This window comes from Lonchura striata, chromosome 2 (genome assembly GCF_046129695.1).
Source record: "Lonchura striata isolate bLonStr1 chromosome 2, bLonStr1.mat, whole genome shotgun sequence".
Lineage (NCBI taxonomy): Eukaryota > Metazoa > Chordata > Aves > Passeriformes > Estrildidae > Lonchura > Lonchura striata.
The window spans coordinates 77,675,740-77,695,998 of record NC_134604.1 but is presented as its reverse complement, the minus strand read 5'-3'; the positions used below and the strand labels follow the sequence as shown (position 1 = coordinate 77,695,998).

Genomic DNA, 20,259 nt, shown 5'->3' with positions numbered 1-20,259 from the left:
ACACTACCGCTGAGGACTTGAGCTCTGGTTTTTTTCTTCCCCCATGGCATCCTAAATAGAAGCTCAATGCAAAATAAAAAAAAAAAGAATAAAAAATTAAAAACAAAAAGCAGAAAAACAAACAAAAACCACAAAACAAAAACACCCCCCCGCACACACACACACAAAAAAAACAACCATCATGTCCAAAACATACCTGGAATTTACTTCACACACTATGCAGGCAATCCATCATTCCAGTGAAACAAGGAATCCATCATTCTAGTGAAACAAGCTAACAACAGCATTAGCTGACCCTCAAAGACTTGTTCTCTCAGCCCAAGGAAATGCTGAACCATTTCCTCAGTAACTTTTTGTCACTTCTCCTGGCTAAGTTGTGTGTATACGACCTTCCCTGTGATGAAACAGAAGCAGCACAGATCTGAAATGCTCTGCAGAGAAGTGACCTTTCCACTGAAAGGCATACGTACCTGTTCAAAGTTACAAAAGCATATATATCTGCTCAAAGTTACTGTTTCATGGAACAGATACAGAAAGAAATGGCAATGGATAGATTCAGCCTACACAGGAGAAACAAAAAGATTCCCTGCTCCTAATTCTCCTTCTCTAACAACAGCAATCCAATGGCTTCACATGAAGAAAGTCTGAAAAGTTAGCTCTTCCAAAGTTGGTGTGAATCCAGATTTTAATGAGCTCTTCAGAAGGGTTTGCTGACTTTTTTTAAGTAGATGCATTTATGAAAGTCTCTCCTTTTCACAAAGGCTGCTCTCCTGCAGCTTGCTATTTCTACCTTCCTCCTCCTGAGATTTTGGCAAAGTCACAGAGTTGAGTATGTTGTGACACAATCAGGCATTTGAAGCCTTTGCTTTCCACTTGAATTTTATTTTTAGAATCTCCCATAGTCTTTCAAAGCACACATACCCATACTTTGACATGAAGGAGAAAACTATGAAGAGAAAAGCTGAAGGATCTGACAAACTCTAGAATGTAAGTAAGCTTATGACACATCTCTCATTTATAAAATGACTACTCCCTAATTTCTTTTATAAGCCCATAGGTATGGCTGCAATCACTCATTTGCCAAAGAGAAAACCTGAAGGTTTCTACCTCAGAAAGGCATTTGACCTCTACAGGTCACAGGCTTAAAAGTGTCAGATCTTCAACTGGTGACTCTGAAATCCAACTCTCAAAGGCTCTCAAAGAAAAAAAATTTCTAGAATGCATTAGTCCTCAATTCTTACAGTTAAATGTTTCTTAGGGACCTTGAGCAATTTGCTCACTGCTGGCCCTACCTTGAGCCAAAAGCTAGACCAGATTACTTGCACAGTCCCTTCCACTCTGTATCATGCTGTGAGTATACAAGTGCTTTCATGAAGAGCATTTTCTTTTGCCAGCCACTACCTTTATAATTGACTACAGAGGTGTTTCTGAATTACTCTGGAACATTGAAGAGCAAAGAATACTGAGCTACATATACTTCTGGTTGCAGAGCTACTCTGTGGGAATCCAGTAATAAAAACTACTTGATAATGTCATTTTATATTTGCTGAGCAGTATCTTTATATTAAAGCTTTGACAAAGCATTCTCTTTTACATCAGCTTACGTATATTACTTTAACTAATATTGCAAAATCCCTCTTACTTCAATTCTGTTCACCAAAATGATTGTATCTGAGATTCAGTTCAAAAGGCAGCTCACTCAGAGAAGACTCCTGGATGACATCACCATTATAATGTAAGCCAGCTCATGTCCAATAACTCCAGTCAAGGGGAGACAATGTAAAATGGATGAGGATCTGGCTCATCCCTGCCAGCAAGCAGAAAGCAAGGTGCTCCCTAACTCACAGTCACTCTGGATCCAGGACCTGCTGCTCTGCCCAAATGTGCTCTTTGCAAAAGACCGGAGAGAGCTCTACAAGGAGCTATGCGACCTGTCCACAGAGACGATACAAAGATGAAATTTTTCTAAGAAAGGACAAAACTCAGATGTTAGATGGGGGTGAGATGACAGTAGGGAATAAAATGGAGCATCTGCACCAGGGAATGAAGCAATGAAACGTGAAGAGTCATTGAAGAGCAAAAGGTCCCCCTTTACGCAGGAAGAACTAGCCTCTGAATGCTAAGCAACAGCTACACACAAATACTTAGTTCCCCACTGTCTACTAAATGGAGATAATTGTAAATTCAATAAGAACTGTATGAAAACATAATGGCATGAGAATGAGACCAGAATTATAAAAGCAAGGCAAACTGAAGAAAAAAAAGTAGAAATTACTGCAGGTTCAACCAGAAAACCAGGTGAGACGATAACAGTGAAAGAAATGAGAAGAAAAGCTCCCTGCTGCTGTGCTCTGCGTGAATATTTGCATCTACCAACATCAAAAAGCAAATTGGCATTAAGTCATAATTCACCATTTGCTATTTATATTCTGGCAGCATTATGCTTGTGCAATTTCTATCAAAGCTTCCATTTTGGGGATGGGGATAAGAAAAGGAGATATTGTAATCTACTTCTGCAACTGCTGTTTGTATTTGTGAGTTATCTGCCTATTGATGTGTGCCTCATGCATCACTTTTTATTCAAAAACTGACATATTTATCCAAGAATGACATTAACACGGTAGCCTGATCCAGATACACACAAAAGCTTTGGCAGACATTTTCAGCCATGCATTTTATGTGATTTACACATTGGCATGCAAAAGACAACATTTAATTGTGCGTGAGTACTGTAATTGCAGCCTGGTGGAGGCAGCTCATTGGAGCAGTGGAGATAAGTTTACAGGTAAGCAGCATATTAATAAGTTTCTGAAGTCTTTTAAATCTAGGAACTGGTGGAGCCCTTTACACTGTACCAAGATAAGACACACTGCTTTAATCGCTGCATCCTAGCTATACAAGGTTTCTTTAGATAATTTTAAGCTAGTCAAATTTCACTTTCAAACCACAAATTATCTTAAGTAACAATTGGATATTTCCTCCCACTCTCAGAGTTTGAGTATGAATGAGAATGTGACTATGCCATTGCATCTCTAATTCTGACTAAAGAGACAGCCTTTCCAGGTGATGAGCACTTTCTCTCCTATGCAGCACGGCACATGGCTTATAATACAGAGACCAGATACTGCACTGAGGAAGGACATCATCACAGAATGAAGCTGGGTAAAGACCCAGGAGATACACTCAGGACTGATGTATCTTTCCACACTGCTGTCTTCTGTTTCTTTGGAGAATACCAATAACAAGAAATTGAACCCAGCAGTTCCAAAGGTGCAACAGAGAGGAAGAGAGAACAAAAAGTATAAGCATAAGGGGGGCACATTCTAGTGCCAACAAAGGAAGGAACAAGAGGTACCAAATGAAAAAAACAAGTAAGTGCTAGAATTTGAACTAGAACTTGGCTGCTGATTCTGCTTCATCTTATTGATGATGATAACCATTATATCCATGTAATTTGACTGCATGCAGGTGGTGAGGATGTTTCTTATCTTAATATCCAGCTGTTCTGTTTCAGGTATGAGGGATCCAAATCTACACTGGATCACAAATAATATATCACACAATTTTTCCTTTAAGTTTTTTAAACTGTATTATACTGTTTTATAGTTAATTGCTACATAAATACAGTTGGACTCAAAGATCTTAAAGGCCTTTTCTGCCCTAAATGAGTCTATGATTTCCTGTTACTACTGGAACAGAAAAATCAACATGTAGGGATACACAAGCACCTCCAGAGAGCAATTTAGCTCGTCCTAAAATACACATTTGAGATAGCCATGATGAGCAGACTGTTCAATGTTCAATACTTTCACCCTAGTATAGATGAAAATGATTAGCTGGGAGTCTGACATCTAGCTTGTAAAAATTTCAAGGATGGAAGAGGTGAACCTCAGTCTATGGGGAAGGATGCATACAACAAGCAATTCAGCTCTCCTCCCGCCTCTGACCAGAGGCAGAACATCCCTCCCATCACTCCTGAAACAGGAAAACACAGAGGTAGCAAAATCAGGGTTTGTACCACTGAACGCCCATACATGTACACTTTGAAGAGGAGAGATGGCAAACACTTCCCACTGTTCCTTGGACATTTGTCACCTCCAAACAGCTGGCCCAAGGGAATGCCCCATAACTGGGGAGGATGCCCACGCTCCCCACACAGATCCTCAATCCACTCTCACCAGTACTGTGCAAACCAACTTACAGGCGTAGACACTACTACCAAAATTAACAGCATAATTTCACTGAGCCCTTCAGTCAGGGCAACAGAGCTCACAAATGCTCCCACAAAGCCTCTGCAGCCACTGCTGCCCTTCCTGTGCCAGCTCCATCCTCTGCTTTGTGCTGGCTCACACACTGCTGCATGACTTGGTGAGTCAGCTCAGCAAGAGAGGTGAAAGGCAATATTTGAGAAGCCTTCCATGATTACAAGTTAGGCTAATTCATTCAAGAAAATTACATGCATTTCCCAGATATCTTCAAATACATCAATCTAGTCTGAGAATGGACTGGATTTGTTGGCACTTAAAATTACATTCCCACTTACTCTATTCACTCTACAGAATCTTAACAAAGAAATCAGCAGTTTAAACAGTCTGCTGCCTCGGGTTACAGAAGTTTGCTTGTGGATTATTCACTCTCCCACTTTGAAAAGCACATAAATTATTAACACACATCACTAAAATACCCTGTCTTTCAACAAAGACATTCTAAACATTTGTCAACAAAAATCATTTATTGAGTAGCCACTAACAATATTCTGCTAAGAAAAATACAACTAAGTGTTTGAGGGTTGAAAAAAAAAAACAACTTTTCTTGTAATTTCGGAAGACCCAGCAGAGCTGGCGTGACAATTAGTGAATATTTAAGTGCTTGATATTCACTGGAAATGGTCTGACAGCAATGGCCAAATAATTTCAGGCATAAGAAGAAAAGAAAGTCTCAGACTGATGAATAACTGACATTTGACCTGCTGTTCATTCACTTCCTAAGCTGGAAAAAAAAGCAATTCATAATTGAACCGAAGTTGAAGCTGGCTAAGAAAGCATAAAACACTGTTTCATGTTTCTGCATTGCTATACTGTCTCACACTCTTTTTAATAAATTGTTTATTTCACTGCTTATAATTGAATATTGAGGAGAGACGTAAATACCTAGGACAAGGCAGTTATCATAACCCACAAATGTAACAGAAAATAATTCAAGCATTTATAAAACTGTGGCTGAAATTTTGAATTTAATAGGTAACACAGCACTTGTGGAAATTTATAAGAAAGCACATGTAATGTTTGTTATTAACTGTTGAGACTTTCTAATATTTAGTTTTTCCTGACATACATTCTGGTTTGAAGCTGGTAGATGCACAGTTAACAGACAGCATTTTCCCTACAAAGGGAATATGAACCATATGACTGCATGAACAAACAAAACCAGCCAAACAAAAAACCTTACCCAGAACATTATATTTAAGAAACAGACCCCCAACAGGATTATGAAGTCCTTCTCTCTGGAAAATTTAGGATTGAGGCAGAGAAATTCCCTGCCAAGGTATTACATCCAAACTCCAGTGGAAGATAAATAGCTGTAGATCCAAGACCATTTGGTCTTTATTCTGTATTCTCAGTTAATCTACAGCTCTTCTCTTTCAAAAGAAAAGCAAATTGAAATGAAATGTTTACATGTGACGTTTACAAAGGATTACACCTTTACCCTGCTTTCTATTAAGAGGCTCCTGTTGCTTAAGAAGCCCGTGTTAATCCCCCAAAGCAGATGACATTTTCCAACCTTGCGTATTTCACAAAGCTTGAATATATTCAAAGGGAAAGGAAGTTGACACAATACAAAAACCAGATGTTTAATAAACTTGAGTAATAGGACAGGCAAGCATGTTTTGGTTCTTCCAAAAGATTGCCACAAAAAGGAAGCAACTATTTTCTTGCAGACACAATAAAGAAGACTTTGGTTTGGTTTTAATTAAAGAGATCAGATCCTAACCAAAAGAAGAATCCTAACCTCCTGTGGCATACTTTGATCTCACCTTTGATGCCAAAAAGAAAGAAACAGCTCCTGCTTGCTATGTAGCATTAATAGTATCATCGCAGTCACATCAGTATCATTTACCCAGAGAGTAGGACATGATCAGCAGCAAGCATCATATCAGTCAGGGTAAAACCTGGTCTGAGTCACCAAATCATCCTGGCAGCCTAACAAGAGAATCAGTCTTGCCTTCAGCATTACCTAGACAGTAACAACACTGACTCTGCACATAGGAGCAGTTTTAAAACAGATTACTTCTGGCAATGAAACAACTATAAAAGTAAATGTAATATAAATGGCATAGACACTACACATGAAAGGGTTTTTTTTTTCCCAGAAGGATCTGAAGTAGATGCAATCATCAGCCATTTTTACTGTTCTTTAAAAACTGTATTTCATTTTCACTTACACTGCTTTGAATCTATAGGGGAGATTATATCAAAACAAACATATGAAAATCTAAGTTTTGCTGTGGCTTTATGGAATGAATCCTGTTCTCTTTCAACTAACTTAGGTGAGAAATAAAAGCAGAGGAAAATCAAGCAGTACAGAACTGTACATCTCCACCTTCTATTATATAATACACAACCTTTGTTTTGCAGTGTTGGGTTGAAATGTCAACCTTTCAAAATGCCCAAGATCTATCTATATATGATTATCATTATGTATACACAGGTGGAAAATGTTCTTTCTCCTTCATATTAATAATTTTAGCTAAAGCTGTGATCCTCTTGTCTAACAGAAAAGAAACATATTTGCTCATTCTATCACATAGCCAAACACTGACGGAAACAGAACGCTGCATTTTGGATCTCTGCAGTCTCCACTTAGCATATCTAACTAATTTGTCAGTAAATACAGCCAAAGGAGAAATTAGAAACAAAAAGCAGGGGAGAAATATATTCCACACTTGCATGCAACATCATGACCAACAGCTGCAAGTGCTGGATGATCATGAACTCTTGACTCATGGCCTGATTTTCAGGCACTAATCACCTGCAACTGCAGCTGACATCTAGTTCTTGTCTGAGAGTTTGTGACAGACAAAAAACTAAATGTACAAAAACTTATTCAAAAAATGCTGAATAACTTAAAAGAGGGAAGGACGGTCTACATAACTTTTCTTCTCATGGCTGAAGAGATAAAAATGTGCTAAAAAGATAAGTAATTAATTTAATTAATTTTATACTTTCCTTACATGTTAAAGGTAGGAAATACAAAGTCAAAGTCATGTAATCTATTTTTTTTTAACAGTAGTGCCTACCCTTCCCCTGCCTCCTTCAAGCACGTGTACCCAACCAGCTAAATGGATATGTCTGTAAAAGGATCCAGGATTATCTATTCAGGTTTTCACTAGCTTTTTTGAATATAGGAATACTGGAAGATTCTTCAACAAAATATTGTTTGTTAACAGCAAGCAGCATAAAAATTTTTTTCTTATGTATCCCTTTCTTTTACAATATTCCATTTAGAAAAATTGATGAAAAGGCCTTCATTGTGATTTCTGTTTTTGAAGTCTCCCATACAAACTCTCTCCACATCCTATGTGGATTTTTTCCTATTAAAAATATATAATTTACAAGTTCATACATAGGCATGCGGATGTCTTTTCTCTCTTTTTTGTTAGTTTGTTGTTTTTTCTTGTGAGGAGTAGTACAATAAGCCAAACATGGTATGATTATATGGCATCAAAGCACTGACACCTAAAGAATAATGACACTGGAGTTACTTTACTTTTAAACAAGCCCAAAGAGCAGCAGCACTGAGGGGTAATGGAAGTAGGTCATATTTTCCTCCTGTTTGGTTATATACAGAAACAGACATAAAAATCCAATGGATTTGGCACTCATACTAACAAGTCATCTGTATACAATGTGAGATAAGGGGTTGCTGATGAGCAAGGATATTGAATCATGTCTCCTGGAATATAATTTAAAAACAAACCAAACCAAAATTCAATGAATAAGAAAAAATAAACACAATAAAAACCTAAACCCATGACAATGTTCAAACAAAACAATAACAAGCCCAATAAAAATACTACACAGATAAGGTCTTACAGCTAATGGGGTGGTGGTGCTGAAGGTGTAAAAAGAGTAGCACAGAGGTAAGACCAGGAAGATGGACAGTCCCAACTATTTCACCAGTTCCCCCAAACTCAGGAGGAAGTAGCACCAGCACCTCTTTTCATTTTTACACAGATTTCATGAGAAAATAATAAATTGGCATCATTAAACTTCATACCATCCTACAAGACACACTACAAGCATCAATAAACCCACCCAAATCATGGCTCATTTGCTAACACAGAAAGGTTTGTGCAGCAAAATTCCTGAAATCGTAGGAAATACAAATCCTTCTCAGTTTATACTTGTATGGTATTTGCAAAGCTATTTTCATAAACATTACAGCTCAGGTTTTGGGAAGCATAGTTCAGATCTTCAACCACGCAAAAAGTCTTTAATTTTTCACTGAAAAGCAAACCCACAGATGTGCTTAGGCATGTATGTTTAATGTCTTCTACCCACGGCCACACTTGCTGCTCCTAAAATATTTTGTTGAAATGGTATCACTTTCCTTTTCTGCGTATACTGCACCACTTTGGCTAAAAACATGAAGCTTATAAATAAGAACATGGGGTTTCCAACATGAATAAATACCTAAATTTAGATGTATCAAAACTTAATCAGTTTTGTGAGATGGGACTAAAACAATAAATATCTTTTAGAGCAGACTGAAAACAACACATATTCCTCCATTTGACTATGCATAGGTTAAAGACAAAAGGTTTTACAAAAGATTTTCTGTAAAAGATTTTGTATCTAAGCATCCTTTATATTTCACCACAAGGTTTGACTTTCAAACCAACTGGGCTTTCATTGAGTAGTGATGATTAGGAAATAGAAGTCTCCGAAAACAAACATATTGAAGTGATCTCAACAGAATGTAGTTTATATCCCAAGTCTTCTAGGTGTTGCAGAAGTTAAAAACAGATTAAATATTGATAGCTTCTAATATTAAAGACCAAAAAATACTGTTTTCTCAAACTCCCAGAAGCAAACCTGGAGTTATAGGGTGCATTGCATCCACATGATCTTGTATTTTCTTCTAAAAAATTTAATGAAAGGGACCTAATCTCTAAATGGTTTCTGTTAAGTCTGCACATCATTTCCAATTTTCAAAATACAGTGAATTAGCATCTACAGATGGGTTTAAAAAAACCCAAAATTGTCTCTGAAATAGTAGAGATATTTATATCACATAAAAGAGCACCAAAATTTTATTAGTGTATGATGATTTAAACTACACATTTGAAGAGCAACAGTTTTTACCTAAAGAGTATTTGCTATGGATATTTGACAGGTATTCTGAAAGGCACAGAAGTGTAACAAGTTGCTGCATACATGGGCATTTCACTTGATGGCAGTTCAGTTCACCCATAACCTACCTGCCCAAAGAATTTACCTTCCACTTAAATAAAATCTGAGGCTGAACACATAGCTGCAGTTGGATCACAAACAGCAGCAGAGAGCAGATCAAAAAGCATCTGCATGTACAACAGACAAAACCTCACAAGCAGGTAATAAAAACATAATAAACATTTTTTAAATTCTATTTTTTATAATGAGAATTCCTTCACGTTAATATAGGGGTAACATTTTTCCCTAAATGTATAATTTAGGGTACTATATGTCTAAGATCTCTGTATCTCACTGGTGATCCTTTATTTTACAGAAGGGAAAACTGAGCCAATGAAGGCATGGAAATTACCACAGCTACAGAAAATGCAAGTAACAAAGGATGAAATTTGAACTCAGGTTTCTGCTGTCCTATTCACTGAAGCCTGAAGACTTTGAAAATTATACATTCCAGTACACTTCCATAACAGCAGCAGTGTTCAGCCACATTACATGTTAATTGTGTAAGCATGACATGTTAAAATCATTAGTGGCTACCAACAGATAGATTGTGTGAAACTGGATTGGTCTTGGTATCAAAACTAATTCTAACTGATTCTACTGATCACAACCACACACTAAAGCAGTAGCAGCTCTGTCTCCTTGGCAAGGACAAACCTAGATTAATCTCAACAGGGTACAGAGAAACTTTAGATGAGACTGCTTTGCTTCTTTCCTTGCACTCAACTTCTGTAAGAGCACTCAGTGCCTCTAAGAGTGATATTTAAAACTTTGATGATTTCAAGGTAATATCCTAAGGACTTGCCAAAGGAAAGACAAAAAATCTGTACAGATGTACAGTTTACTGGATCAAGAGCAAAACAGCAGCAAAGAAATACATCAACTGTTCAAAAAGTAGAGGGAACTACTAATGTAATATTTGAAGGAAAAAAAAAACCCCAAACCAAAACACCAAGGACTTAATCTTCTCCTGAAGGTGTTCAAAGAGAAATGGAATTAATAACTGTAATCTACAGTTCACTTCCCTCCTTAATGCTACTGTATTGCACCATGATCTATTTAATGCTGATATACACAACAGCCATTTTCTCTGCAATATGAATTCATTAGCCAAAGAATCACAGCTGAAATAAAATGAGAACTGGTTTGAGAATATGCAATATCAGAAATGCCTGATTAATCTTTGGCCACCCCATCCTCCACATCCTTACCGGAATGTCAAAAGTTTCCTGTGTGTCATCCAGCATCTGAATTTTGATAGAGACAAGTTTTCCTGGAGTTGTCATAGGTGGTTTCTGTCCATGCTCCAAAGTACTGATCCCAGCATTTTCCTGAGCTCCTAAGCGGGATCCTGCTGTTGGTCTCTGCTCAGTTTCACCCATGTTTAGGGAAACTTGTTTCTTATATCTGATAAAAGAATAAGGACAAAGAAAACCGTATCAGTCATAAAGAAGTTGTTTTGCACATAAGCATCATGGTATATATGCTTACAGGTAGTAAACTGTATAACCATTAACAAAAAGAGCCATCACAATTTCTTCTTAATGTCTCATATGAAGATAAGAAAATCCGGCAAATTTTACACTTCTCAAAATACACAGCCTTATCACCTCCTGGGGGTAAGGCTGATAGGCTACAGTACTCCACGAGGGAAAATTCCTTTTCTCCTGGAAAAGTAAACAAGACCACATTGGAAATAGAGCATGACAGAACCCAAATTTCAATGAATTATGTAAATTTTTAATTACTTATGAATCAGGCTGTTATCACCCCCAGACAGGATTCCCAGAGAAGGTAGGAAGGTGAGAAGAGAAAATGAGACAACTCAGCACTTGCTGACCATCGTTCCCTCCTGGCTACATCAGCACTTTTTCCTTCCAGCCTTCACTGGCACTTTGCAGCTGCCACCTTGATAAAGGTCTGCGAGGCAGGAAAGCCAAGGGGTACGAGATGACACCAACTATAAGCTGGGGACAAGAGCTGCTTTAGTCCTATGGCCTGGCCTGATCCCACTGATGAGCCAAGAACTGTGAGGACATGATACAGGGAGGCCAGAAAAAAACCCAACACTGACTGGGAAATTCTTCACTATCAGCACAACTTTTAACCTCCTTTTTTAATTCAGACGCCTTTAGTTTTACTTGTTGAATGTTACACATCACACTAGAATTTTATTTCACTTTTCCTACCCTGCTTTTTGACAGTCTAGATGAGTTTCTAATGAAACCTACTTCTACTGTCCATTTATCTTTCTTGGAAAATGCATTTTCATTCTGCATTACTTTTATATGGTGATCAACGACCAAAACATGTAGCACACAGATGGGCACAAATGGAAATGCAACTTTCCAGATGAACAGAGGCATAAGAAGAGTACTTCCAATCACTGCCTGGCTTTAATTCTGAGGTTACAATTATTGAGAAGCCTATATGGGGAAAAAAAGGAAGTACAAGATAGCCTATGAATTTGTGAATGCATCACCAATTCTACAGGATCCTATAAAGAAAAGTGACAGGTAATAAGACACCAGTTCCCACCATAAGGATAGAATAAAAACAGCCCTGTCTTTGGCAGGATGCACTATTTACTATACATTACTCTTCCATGTCCTGACTAATCTGTTCCCACAGATATTTACACAGCAAATACCTAGGCATAAAAAAATTTAAAACAGCACTTGGATTAAAAGAAATGTTAGCTGAGAAGGAAGGGAATTGAAAATTATAGATCCCACACTTCTAAATATCAGCTCAATGGGCACAAGTGAAGGAGAAGAAAAAAATGCAGGCAAGCTTTTGCAGCGATTTGCCTATCAAGGTCAGAGAGATACTAGTGAAACCTACCCAAGCCCATGCCAACCCCTACCAGAGAGGCAAATTTTTCCTGTTATCATTGCAATCTAAAAAAATCTATGAAGAATAAATTATATTTATCTTATTCTTTAAAAATAATTAAATTCTATTTTTTGGTAAGACAAGCAGTGCCAACAAGAATGTCTCAGCTGGAAGCAGGAATTCCAGAAAAAAAGACACCAAGCACGACATAGAAAGACTTCAGGTCCCTTTAAAAATTAATCTGTTTCTCCTGTGTATGGAGTACACAGGATCATCTAAAAAGATAGCACAGGCACCCAGTCTAGAAGTGCACAAAGATTCTGATCCAAGTAAGAACTCTTTTGAAGTTACCACATACCCCAGCCAGCACCAAGAGGGCAGACAAGACCTCTACAACTTCTGTATTATTACAGAAGTTTTTGGCTATGTTCTTTTCATTAAATCATAAATACAGGAATCAATCAAGTCAGTTAAAATGATAGCATTAAATAACCCATGAAAGGAAATATTACAGACATTGAACCCTTCTATAAATGTTCTTCTGACTAGATGATACAGTGGCTCACACACACAGGCCGATAAACTTTATAAAACACATAAAACCCACTCAAATTTAGGAGCCAAAAAATCATGGAGGAGAGGTACAAGCAGAATCACTCAATTTATACAACCGAGTGACTTTTTTATTAAGTTAATAATATAGAAGCTCTTGTTTTACATATGTATTTAACCATTTGGTTATAAACACACGTGTTCATTTGGAAGCAAAGATCTAAGAACTATTGGCTACCCTGGTCACAAGCATCTGCTACTTGGAAAATCAAAAGAAGACCTTTCATTTTTTAACCTGTATGCCTAAACATCAGCATGCTGCACTGGAAGTTATTTAGGGTTTTTTTTCTGCATGCCGTTAGTCTCACTATGCTGCTGTCATAACATCAGCATAATATTTTTACCATACTTTTATGTAAGAGGCCTTAAAAAATTACCCTCTCTAAAATAACACAGCACATCAGTCAAGCTGTATACCTTTGTATCACTTTGATCTATGAGACAGTGAACTAAGGTCACAGAACACAACCAAAGCAAAGTATTAAGCAAACATTGAGCAAACCTGAGGGGATTAGGATTCCTAATGTCTGTCATGATGAAGAGATGGATCAAGTCTGGTCAAATGATAGAGAAATTCGAAGACACTCTAGTAGAAAGATGACAGTAAATTGGGGGAGGTATTAATCAAGAAGAAAGAGCAGCAGCTACCAGATCCTAGCACATGCAGCTCTAAGCAAAACATATGTGGAGACAGATAACCAATACAGAAGCAGAGAGCACCAAACAAGAGGATTCATCAGAACTCTGAAAATTGAGAGTTTCTGCCTGCTCTTTCTGACAGCTGTTGAAACTCGGGGCCAAAATCAAGTCCATTGTTTAAGCTGCAGGTTCACTGGATGTCAGCGCCGTTCTCAATAGTGCTGTAGAACCTGAAGATGGAGAGATTCCACTGCAGAGAATGAACCTGTATCCTAACCTGTGTGAGGGGAGAAGTTACTGAGACACCAGAGCTGCCCATGGGGGAGTCTTGTCCCCTTCTGCTCCTTCCCAGCTCCCACCCATACAGTCCTGCCTGATGCTGAGCACTGACTCTCACCCTTCCTCAGACTGAGCCACGGCACCTCTCTAACTCAAAAGAAAACAATTCAGTGTTTTGTTCTTGGCTGGGTTAGCAAATTAAATCAGCTCTCAACAGGCTGGAAAATCCAATGCCAGGGTGAGCTAAGCCCAGCCAGCTGCTGTCAGGCCACTGGGCTGACTCAAGCTTTCTCTACTTACAGCACCTGGAAGACACAAAAAACCCTACAACTGCCATTAGATAGAAGAGGAGATGTGGTTTTGTTCTAATCACACATTAATAGCCTTTTATACAGATACTAAATGCTTAGATTAAAAATTTAAGGTCTCTATATACTTATGCAGTAGCTGGACAAAGGCCACAATGTGGTTCAGCATAAAGCCACCTTAGTTCTCCATGTTTAAAGCATGCACATTTTATAGCATTGGAAAGGTTCTGGCCAATTAAAATTTCCACATATTTTTCTCTGGAAGGATGAAAAAAGTATCAAACTTCCTTAGTCTAAAGAGAGCTGTGAGTATAAATAGCACTTGTTGGGGCTGGGGCAGGGAAAACAGGTGCAGGAATGAAGGACTACAAAAATTACAAACTACTGAGGAAAACAGAAGCAGTATGTTGGAATAGATGCCACTCTGTCTCTCTCCTACTCTGCTCTTTGGGTCAGACCAGGGCTCAGAATTTGATGTAAGAGACTCCCAAAGCCTGAAAACTGCTGTTATGGGAGAGAATGGTACCATGTATCTAGACCCTTCCCACTTCTTTTACTTTCCACATGACACATTTCCACAGCATGAAAGAGAAGGGAGCACAGTGCTCAGGACACTCCCCTTAAAGCTGAGGAAGCCTGAGGCACAGTGGGGTGGTGTGAGTATAACCCTACCAAAAGCACATAGCAGACTTAGACATCTTCAGTAAGAGAAAATTCTATACATGCAGCATAAATGGTCAATGATGCTGCCTTTTCATCAGTACATCAGAATTAGCATAAAAATGAAATCAAGCGTCTTGAACCCATATTAAAAAATAGTAACAGCATAACAAGACAACAGGACCAGGAAGACTGAAACTAAAATTCAGTCTGAAATGATGGGAAGCAGACAGAGGGCCAATACAGTTCAGGTTTTTATACTGTGAAGCATTATCCTGCTTAATTTCTGCAAGTCACTGGTAGAACTGTACAAAGCAAATACGATGATTTAAAAAATTTTAATTATTTATGTAAATCACAGAATCAGAGAATATCCTGTCTTGGAAGGGACCTAAATGGATCAATGAAGTCCAGTTTATAATTTATTTTATAAAACCTAGCACTTTTGCAGAAGCAAAGAAATGGGAAATGATTTTCTTAATAGAAAAATAGCTCAGGCTTGAAGGGCAGTAATACAGACACAGGTGCTGGGTGTCTGTTTCTCTGTTTGCACCCAGCAGACTGTTTGACTCAGACTCTAAAGGAAACCTTGTAGCTGAAGGAATTTCTGTTCAGTTTCTTGTCTGCCCTTTCTGCTCACATCCACAATACTCAGATAGAGAAGGAAGGCAATAGAAATTCAGTTTTTCTGTACCATTAGACTGTCTTCTAGCTCAAAACAGAAAAGGTTAACACTGTAAGTGATGGCTGCTTTATGAAGTGAGAAGTAGAGAGGCTCAAATTGAGGTATGGTCAAGAAGATCAGCAAGAAGATAGGTCAAGTCCTGACCTATCCCCTGGACAATCAGTGGAAAAGGGGATGGAGGGTGAAGTCCTTAACCGGGCTTTATTTCTAAACACAGATTTATCTTTTTTATCTTTTTCCTTTCCCTAAAGATGCAGAGAACTAACCTTGAAAAATCTTCCTTCTCAAGAAAACATCGTGGCTGCCTACCAAAAATCAGAAACTTGCAGAAGAAAGTATTAGAATCAGATTCTTCAGCACTCTGCAGACTTCCTAATATCTGCAGGAATAAGAAATTCCCTGAGCTTTGCAAGACTATCTCTGAAAGAATAAAATTCATCACCTGTACTGAAACTGAAGAGAGCCCACAAAGTTGCCTATCTTGGTAAGACTCTGAAAAGCTCTAAATAGCACTCTCTTATCCCATGACCCAGTTTCTGTGGGATGGTTATGCAGCTGGACAGACTGAATGCTCAGGTTTGTAAAGCAACAGAGTACACTTAGTTAACACCAAACTAGCTAGAACCTGAAACCAATGTCAAATTTAGGGACCTGAGCATTAACACAAGGCTTTAAAAACTCAAAATATTCAGTATGCCAATAATGTGGGCAAAATCCAGAATAATGAGCATTTATGACTGTAGAGGATAAAAAACCACCTCATTCAAGCCTATCAGTACAGCATTCAGAGTGCCCACATTAGTTTCTGGCTTTAGGGCCATTCAGCTTCCAACTGGAACTCATTTATCTTCATTGCATTCAGGTCCTAAAACTGTCTACAATTCTGTGGCACTAGCAGCTGTCCCAGATTCCAATTCTTCTGCCAGATATCAGCAAAGAATGGTCCCATCCTGCACAAATTTGATGTGTGCTATCTTTTTCCCTCAGCCACACACACCTGTCAGTAGATCTATCAACAAGTGCAGTGATAGATAAATCTATGCTTTTCCATTTGCCTCTGTGAAAATCCTCATTCCTTAGGCACAAATACAGACTGCTCTGTGAATTAAGCCGATCTGGTCTACAAGTACTTTATTTCAACCCACAACATTGCAATTACTTTTGATGGCCATCAGTGATATTGAACCAGTCAGCAGACATATTGATTCACTTTGTGTTACGTTTCTGGACAATGTTGCATTAGAAACTGATTGAAGGCAAAAAACTTTTCTTCCTCCCTGCATCTCACACAAGCAAGCAAAACCATTGTACATATATAAGTGAGTAATTAAGTAAAAAAACTTCTTACACTCACCCTCTCAAAGGAGCTCCTCGGAACCCTCTTCATAAAAGTTACTCTTTTGTCTGATTGCAACTGTTTCCCAACCTCTGGAGACTTGTCTTCACTTTGTTCTTCACTACCCCTACCTGGCAGCCCTGTACCATAATCAACGTCACTTACTTTAATCAGGAATGCCAACATCATATTCAAACCAACACCACCAATTTTAAAGTTTTTAATTCAGGTTTTAAATCAGCCAACTTGAAGGCATTGTACAAACAGGTAATTCCGGCTACACCTAGAAGGAAAATTAGTGTTTCATCTGCTAAGCCAAGGGGATGATTAGCTCCAATTGCTCAATTAGTGACTCTCACCCAACTATGTTTTCCCTTCACATCCAAAGGCACAGTCTGAGCAAAACAGGGATCTTGTGGAGCCGTGAATCCCTTAACAGACCAGAGGGAGGTATTTCCACATAAATGCTTCATTTTTTATTAGACAAGCTAAAATTTGAATTAAATATTGACCACTTGCTTTGCACTTACTGCATCACCATTTAACTATCATGTATGTGTTTATAACATACTTATACATTAAGTTCAACACTATTTTCCATTGAAAATGCTTCCCTGACACTTTACTTTCCCAAGTGGACAAGACCACACCTCTTCTACAAAATTTCTGCTTTACCTCAAGCCAGGGAGAAGTTATTTCTTCCTCACTGTGAAACTCCCAATCTGTTTTCTGAGATGTTTTTCAACCCACTGACAAAACTGCCTGCGTAAGAAATTATGCTTAGGAAGAAGCTGCAAGCTATGTATCGTATACTTACATACTCGATCTTATTGACATCCCTTCTATTTTGCATAACCTGCCAATCCTGTCACGAAAACCTATGAAAAAGTGAAATTCAGCATGGTCGCACAAGTAACAAACTGTGATTTAAAAAAAAAAAAATCCATGGAGGAAAAATACTAAGAGTAAAGAGTACATGAAATACATGCCAAAGTCACCCAGCTAATCCTTCACTGATGACAAAATGTGTTGCAGTAATGAGAAAGTATGTGATATCATTTAATGAAGATGTAAACCATTTTACAGTTGAGATATAAAATCATCAACATGTGGGCAAAAAAACATTTCACATTATGAAGAGAAAGACTGTGGTAAATGCTAGGAACTTATAAGAAGAATACAAGAAAACCTCTACTTCTTGTATTTCCAACTAGCAGAGTTTTCTGATTAACCGGGTCATCACCTGAGCCCAGACTTTGTCACTAGAAAACACAAGTGGGTATGAACTTTAAGCAGTTTGGTGGTTCGATAGTGGCACAAATCAATTCTGAAGCCATTAAAGCATTTTCCAAAACCCTTTCATGCCATCACTCTGCATAAATAAAGCTGTTGCACCAGCTGGAGTGCTCTGGGCTCATTCACCCATACAACACCTCATGTGAAAGCCAAGCCGAATGCGTTTATAGTAGAACAAAGTAATCTGATTTACTTCCAGATTTAACAGAATTCTGAAAGGGATCCAGCAACTCATACGTAGACATTTTCCATGAAATAAAAACATGTCAAAAGAATAAATAACACACTACATTAATACTACTGTTCAGCAGTTGGGGGAAAATCTGATACAGTCCTGGTTTTGAGAAATAAAACAGCTCAGGGGAAATGCTATTTCTCTGAACCAAGTATGAGTATACAGTAGAGGTATTCACACTGCCTAAACGCAAGCCAGATCCTCCAGAGAACTGCTGAGCACCAGAGACTAATTAAGGGATTCAGTGGCCCTTCAGAGGAGCTTCTCCCTCCCGAGCACACAGACCCCTACCAGGAGACCCAACGCCATGGTCAGTGTGCCTGGCCCCGCTCTCTCTCCTGCTGAGAGCCATCAGAGGCGTCACTCTGGGCACCCCCACACTCGTGCTGGTGAGCTGCACGAGCCGGGAGCTGCAGTGCACACTGTGCTCATTCAGGGGCTGGGCACCCCTACGGCCAGCGCCTCCAAACCACAGAGGCAATGACATCAGTGCTCAGCATTGGGCAGCCACAGATGATGCCTATCCAAACATGCTAAAATTGAGGCCTAATGGTCTTGACTAACTTCCTTTATGCCCAAAGCTTGTGATCAGACTCCCACAAAATTATTACATAGCTTGTGCACCAGGAAAAATGTACTTATGGCCAAAGTTCTACACTCAGTATATAACCCGCTATAAAACCAGAAAAGAATTCCTGATGTTTTAAATATTTATATGTCTGTTCCCAAAAGAGACTTTTTATAAGTTTGTAAAACTGCTTATTATAATTAGACAATGATTGTTTTGTTTTGGTTTTTTTAATTAAGTCTTTTTATATGAGCCTTTATTATTCCTGACCAAGGAAATATCACAAGGAAATATTAATGACAGTAAGAAATACTTGTGCCATGAAGAAAAAAATTACTTTATGTACTGTTGTTTAGAAAACAATATATTCACTTGCATCCTGCTGGAGATAAAATGGGTCATGATGTGTGATTGTATAATACTTACCCTAGAGTGTTTTTAAATTATTGCATTATCATGCCATTACATCATTCTTTAAAACAATTCAAAAATTCTTTTAAAAATTATTGCAAGTCTTTAAAATTTCCTTAGGTTCCTAACTCATTTATCTGTGTGCAAATACTTTGATCAGTGAAAGACTCTACTTGTGCCAAGCATCACAATCCAAACAATGCCTGTCCTGTGACAGCTCTCCTGATCTTTCAAGATAGGGCACTTTTGTGTCTTTAGATAATTGGTAACACTGCGTTTATTCTGTGAACAGCTGTCAGAGATACTGTGAGAGGTACATGGATATACCGTTGCTACAGGTACAGCCTCATTTTATGTTTGGCTAAAATGTGAGTATTATATGCTGCATGAAGACAGACGAGGGTGGGTTTTCAAATAAGACAGATGTAGCTGTATGAGGTGCTGCTGTGCCTGCAGAACAAAGTCTTTTCCCACTGTAACTAACTTCACAATGAAAATTGACGTCAGTCCAAAGCACAGCACTATTAGAGCAAGCTTTAGAAGCTGCACCTAGAGAAGAGCTTTCCTGTTCAACCTCACCCATTGTCTCTATCAACAAACCTGTTTCAGTACAGATTACATCCCTGTGGTTTCTTGTTACATCTCAAAACTAATTACTCACCTGCCTGGAGGTGTGAAAAAGCATTATCTGTGGAATCTGTATTTTTGCTACTAAAGGAGACAGTGGAAACCAAGGATTCTCTTGCAACGCTGGCAAGGAGAGATAGCAGAAATAATGCCAAAGCAGCCCACCAGCCTGCACTGACCTCCTCGAAATGTCATTGGAAGCAACACTCCAAAGCAGCCTTTACAATCCAAGCAAGACAGAGAGATGTAGGACTCAGATCCATTTTTAAAATTCAGATATCAAGAAGCAGAAGCTAATAGTGAAAGATCAAGCAGA

The 20,259-nt window shown here is 38.4% G+C and overlaps 1 protein-coding gene across 5 annotated transcripts in view; it reads right to left on the bottom strand.

The window, feature by feature from the left end:
* The window catches only part of FARP1 (FERM, ARH/RhoGEF and pleckstrin domain protein 1), a 200,378-nt gene that overhangs the window by 150,938 nt on the left and 29,181 nt on the right, over window positions 1-20,259 (bottom strand). For all 5 annotated transcript variants that reach the window (XM_021530281.2, XM_021530283.3, XM_021530284.2 and 2 more), the window contains exon 2: window positions 10,664-10,859. In XM_021530281.2, coding sequence (XP_021385956.1) covers window positions 10,664-10,834 — 171 coding nt within the window. In that variant the 5' untranslated portion in view covers window positions 10,835-10,859. The remainder of the gene's footprint in view (window positions 1-10,663; window positions 10,860-20,259) is intronic.